We start from the raw sequence: 6,000 nt of genomic DNA on the forward strand, positions 1-6,000 counted from the left end.
CAAAGACCCTGGCTGTACCAGAGGATAGAAGTTTTAGTGCAAAGGGCAAACTGCAGAACTTCACAGAACGTTTTTCATCCTTCAAGTTTAAAAATATTTAGAAAAGTGCATCCTTTATTCAGTCTTATAGGTTTGAACAGTTTCTTCTGTATGATAGTTGCATTCTGTATGCCTGTTTCGGGAACAGTCCTGAGTAGAAAATTTGGGGTCAGCATAGAGGCAGTATAGGCCATCAGAATCTTACATATCCTGAATAGTTGTGCTGCCCAACAGTCAGGGCCAGTAATGACTTAGGAAAAAAACCCAATTGCTCCCTGTTTATGATGCGATTGACCCAGATGCTGCTCATGGGTCTTGGATTCAATTTATAGGTGGTGTGTAAAGCACTAAGGCTGCTTGTACTGTTTCAAGGACAGAATTCAGAAGCAATGTGTCAGTAGTGGTGGCAGAAGTCACATCAATTTAGGTACCCATTAGAAAACCCCTTCTGGGTACAACGAAGGAGTTACTGCTACTTCTTTGGCCTCTGAGATAGAGAAACCTGTGCAAGGCTTTGCTACTCCATAGATCAGGGTAACGTAGCTCACTGTGTATCTAAGCCTCGGAAAACGTTTTTGTTGTTGACAGAAGCTTTTCCTGCTTATTACCCTTTGAGGATGAACAGGGCAGCATGTGGCAAGATCGCAGAATGGGATTAGCTCAGGATTTAACAGGAAGAGTTTCTTAGTACTTCTTCAGAGCCGTTTCCTTCTCTTGCAGACCCTGGAGCTGCATGAAATGGAAAGGGTTATATCCTTGCCTGCCTGGCAGGAAAATTACCCGAGCTCAGTGCAGCAAAATGGACTAGGTTCAGTGCAGTTGAAAGGAATGAAACCAGTAAAGTTTATTTAACAAGGAATTTCACATGGGGTATTGCATAGTTACGCTGAAAATAGCCCCAAGATACTATCTGCTTCAAATACAGGCCTCTTCCTAGAGTCTCCCTGGCTCTTCAAATGAGTCAATGTGTGCACAGCTTTAGATTTTGCTCTGGTCATGGCTTACCTATGTGCATTCAGATAGTGTTTCCTTTTCCCTGCCCTAGCATGCAGGAAAAGACAGGTGAGTCTCTCCTAAAGCGCTGCAATGCCACTCAGCCTTGTGCAGCTTGCAGTGCCTTATGGTGCTGCTGCTCCATTCTGCTAGGGAGACTCACTCAGTTCAGGCAGTGTCTGTGATCCCATCGGGATGCATTACCTCAGGAAAGGCTCTGCAGTCCCTGGGCCTGTGCCAGAACGGGTGCTCAGACTCTAGCGCTGATCATTTGTATTTCAGTAAAAAACATTCCTAATGTGTCTGTCAGTGGTTCCTGGGCTGACAGTGCGATTGGCAGCTTTCTGGCTCACTCTGTTATGCCTCTGGCTAGTTATTCACACTGATGTCTCTCTCAGCCTGGCTTCCTTGTAATGGAAGGTCTCCATTTGACTACCCTTGATTAAAAACAAGCTGTATTGTCTTTTGAAGGCTCGAGTCAGTAATGCATGCTAACAGAAACTAGTATGTTTGTCCTTGTAAGGAATAACGCTCTATCCCTGTTGCAGTGCATATAACAGCTTCGGCACCTCCATTCAGAGTCACTGGCCTTTGTTCCTTCGTGGTCTTAGTGTGTTGACTGAATGGAGGCTGGGAAGGAATCAAGAGCATTTAACCACAAGAGGAACTCCAGGAATGCAAAAGTCAAACAGCAGGGGCAGACTACAGAGCAGCTGAAGTGCAGAGCTCAATTTTAAGCCTAATTTGAACACTGAATGAGGTACTAATATCTCAGCTACTGTGTGGAGTCTCTTCTCAGTCTGCTGTTCATGTTCTTTGAACACAGTATAGTGGTATATATAGAATAACCAGTGAAAAGTTGGCTTTGTGCAACTGGTGCGGGCAGCACAGGGTGATGGAAAGAGTCTGGTTTTGGTTATGAAAATAGAAATCTGTCTTCATGTCTATTTTCTGGGGAGCTGATCAGATATTTTACGGCTTGACACTATCATTGCAGCTTGAAGAACCAATTTCAGAGCTGGCTTCTCTAAGTGCCTGATTGTATAACCTGTCTCCATTTGCCCATAAGAGGAGGATGCATTGCCTTTGTTCATGTTGCCTTGCTCATCAGTAAGTGTAAAGCAAGATGGTTAAAAAATTAGACCTGCTTTGACTAACATTTTTAACTGTTCATTCACTCAAGTGCAAACCAACCTGCTGAAGGTGGTCCAGCTCTTATACTAGAGAGAAAATAAGAACAGTGGGTCAATTGATATTCTCCTTTCTTTTTGAAGTGTTAGTGGAACATTTCAATACCATGGAAATGAGTGTCAATACTGTTTTAGAAGGTGTTTTAGAAGGTGTTTAAGGAGTTAAATTTAGTCCTGGAAGTAGCTTTGCTGTATTTTACCAGAAGCCTTTGCTTTTTTCCATTGCTCTCAGTAAGATGTTTAGGGTGGACTTCACCTGTTCCCAGGAATACAGGGAAGACCCTGCCCTGAGTCAGGTGGGACTAAGGATTGTCTGAGCACTGGGCCTGATGTATGTTTGTGTCACACAGTGATGGATACATTTGGTTGCTTTTCTTTCCTCCTGGATATAGAATGGGATTTAATCCCAGTTAAATCCTGTATCCCAGATCTGTTGTTTGCCTTTTTCTGAAAGGACTTCTCTTTCTGTCTTTTGCAGGCATGGTTCAGAAACTTGACCAGAAGCTGCCTGTAGCCAACGAGTATCTGCTGCTTTCAGGCGGTGTGCGGGAAGGTGTGGTGGACATTGACCTTGATGAGTTGAATGTTTATGCACGCGGCACAGACTATGACATGGACTTCACCCTGCTTGTGCCTGCCCTGAAGCTGCATGACCGCAACCAACCGGTCACGCTGGACATGCGCCACTCGGCTTTGTGCCACTCCTGGCTGAGCCTGCGTCTGTTTGATGAAGGAACTATCAGCAAATGGAAGGACTGCTGCACAATCGTGGACCATATTAATGGAGCTACCAATTACTTCTTCTCTCCAACAAAAGTTGCAGACTGGTTCTATGACTCCATTAGCATTGTCCTCTCTGAGATCCAGAAAAAGCCACAACGAGGGATGCCAAAGGTGGAGAAGGTAGAAAAGAATGGGACTATCATATCCATCATTTTGGGAGTTGGTAGCAGCCGCATGCTGTATGACATTGTCCCTGTGGTGTCCTTTAAAGGCTGGCCAGCTGTGGCACAGAGCTGGCTGATGGAGAACCACTTCTGGGATGGAAAGATCACGGAGGAGGAAGTCATAAGTGGGTTTTACTTAGTGCCTGCATGTTCCTACAAGGGGAAGAAGGACAATGAATGGAGGCTGTCATTTGCCAGGAGTGAAGTGCAGCTAAAAAAGTGCATCTCCAGCAGCCTCATGCAAGCCTATCAGGCCTGCAAAGCTATCATCATCAAATTACTGTCCCGCCCCAAAGCCATTAGTCCTTATCACTTGCGGAGCATGATGCTGTGGGCTTGTGACAGGCTGCCAGCCAGCTACTTGGCCCAGGAGGATTATGCAGCCCATTTCCTCCTGGGTCTCATTGATGATCTTCAGCACTGCTTGGTCAACAAGATGTGCCCTAACTATTTCATCCCCCAGTGCAATATGCTGGAGCATCTCTCTGAAGAAACCGTGATGCTGCATGCACGGAAGCTGTCCTCGGTCCGCTCAGACCCTGCCGAGCACCTTCGAACTGCCATAGAACATGTCAAAGCAGCCAACCGACTAACACTTGAGCTCCAGCGGCGGGGCAGCACCACCAGCATCCCCTCCCCACAGTCAGACGGAGGGGACACCAACCAGCCTGATGACCGATTAGCCAAAAAGTTGCAACAGCTAGTGACTGAGAACCCTGGGAAGTCCATCTCTGTCTTCATTAATCCAGATGATGTCACAAGGCCCCACTTCAGAATTGATGATAAATTTTTCTGAGCTTTCATCAATGTTTCTTGGGATTTTTTATTTTGTTTCTTTTTAAAAACTCTTGCAGTGTGCAGGTTTTTTCGTTTTGTTTTCCCTGATGACTTAGTCTCTCGGTTTTTACATATCCAGCATAGATTGGATCTGTTGAGAACAATCTGAATAAATTATAAATCCTGGTTCTGCAGGACAGTGCAGATTTTGAAACAGTATATTACTATTTCATATGCTGCTTTGATTTTTTTCACCCACTCTGCCCTGTTGTCCATGAGTAGTCTCAAAAGGAGAACATGCATCATAAACACATGCCACAGTGTAATGTAGGAGTTTTTTTTCAAGCTTCCATAATTTATGTATATTGTTGGGCCTGGAGAAAGGACAACTCGATCTTCTGTTGCTTTGGAAGTTTGCTTCTTTTTCCATGAGCTTCCACCACCCTAAAGAAATGAAGAGAGACTGGGTTGGAAAGCACTACTGGTAATTCAATGAGGCCAAATCTACTGGGCTGAAGCCCAGTTCATCTGTTCTTCACACTTCTCACACTAGAGGAGAAAGTTGACTTTAAAGATGATGCAGCGTTTGGGAGAAAGAGTTGTTTCTGTTTTGATCTACTTTTTGAATGTAATTGTTCATTAATTGGACCTTGTATAGTCCAGAGGGTTGTTTCTGCTGCTTTTCCATGCGGAATAAGGTTATGGAATGGTAGTTTTAGTGTGTGTAATTATTCAAAGCCTTATTTAAATTCTATTAAAGAACATACCATTTTAAATGTAATTGCACTAATGAAATCTCTGCCATTACCTCAGTCCCACTGTTTATGTTTCTTTCATGAATTAGCATCTGTTATTAGGTCTCAGTATTGCTGATTGCTTGAGACCCCTTAAGCAATCTCATGGTTTCAGGTGATTTCTTGATTGTCTTTTACAAAAGACTCTTCCTTGTTAGCCTGGCTATGTGTGAGCAGTCAGAGTTTTACATTGGCATATTTCTTTGGATGCGTATTGTGTGTTGCAGTGCATATTGCGTTAATATGTATTGCATGTTGTTGAAACAGGTTTACCATTAGATAAGGATGTAATGCTAAAGCAATGGTATGTGCAACATGAATCAGCCAGACCTCGAGCAAAGGAACTACCTTGCTTCTGTAATGCATGTATTAGGCCTGATCCTTTATGGCAGTTACCATTCCCTGGACTCCTGAGGACTTTCTGACTTACCCTGGGACATGTGAGATCTTACTCTGATCTCATGTTTGCAAAAGTTGTGTTTGTATGTAAACTTGTGGTGCAACAGTAGCCTTGAAAAACACATACGCTTTTCTTCTGTGTGTAGAATAAGATGTATGATAACAAGGGTTAGTCTGAGCCAAAAATAATTTCAAGAGTTCAAGGACAAGAGTGACTTACTGTGGCTGGCTGGCCAGTGACTGATATTAGGCCTTAAATCAGCAATTTGGGCTTACAGATTATCCCAGAGTTGCTGTTCTGATCCAAACTTGATGCATGTGTTAAAATGTGATTATTAGAGCAGGTTGAAGTATTTTTAAATATTTGACAGACAAATGAGGTGCATATCTAGTAAATTCTAACTGATAAAAATTGTGTATGAAAAATGTGTCACTTTTTTAGCCCAGCCTTTCTGGTAAAGAAACCAGGCTGGTGGAGCAACACACCAACAGCTTTGGAAACTTCTTTATTGGATGACAAGGAGGTTTCAATACCTGATCTAGTGCCCAAGTCATGTATTAAAACAGAACTTTGGCTCCTCCATCTCTTGGGCATATTTGCAAACTTCACCCCATTGCTGTAGCCGAAATGTTCACATTTACCTGAATTTATTAGTACCCATTGACATGAAGCTCTCAGAAGCTGATGGCTAGATGGAGTGGATGAGGATTTAACTTTAAAGCACAACTGGCTAATGATCATGAGCCCCAGTGCAGCTGCAGTTATGGTCCTGGGAAGGACATGGATTGACTTTAGCAGAAGCAGAACCAGGTCCTAACTGTGTGGCTATTGCCAAAGATGAGTCTTCATGTAAACCTGTG

At 43.5% G+C, this 6,000-nt stretch overlaps 1 protein-coding gene across 1 annotated transcript in view; it reads left to right on the top strand.

Moving 5' to 3' along the window:
- MB21D2 (Mab-21 domain containing 2) overlaps positions 1-4,722 on the top strand; it is a 58,257-nt gene extending 53,535 nt beyond the window's left edge. The window contains exon 2 of the mRNA XM_071566177.1: positions 2,701-4,722. Coding sequence (XP_071422278.1) covers positions 2,701-3,965 — 1,265 coding nt within the window. The 3' untranslated portion in view covers positions 3,966-4,722. The remainder of the gene's footprint in view (positions 1-2,700) is intronic.
- Positions 4,723-6,000: the final 1,278 nt, after the last annotated feature.

Source organism: Pithys albifrons, chromosome 11 (genome assembly GCF_047495875.1).
Source record: "Pithys albifrons albifrons isolate INPA30051 chromosome 11, PitAlb_v1, whole genome shotgun sequence".
In the NCBI taxonomy this organism is placed as follows: Eukaryota; Metazoa; Chordata; class Aves; order Passeriformes; family Thamnophilidae; genus Pithys; species Pithys albifrons.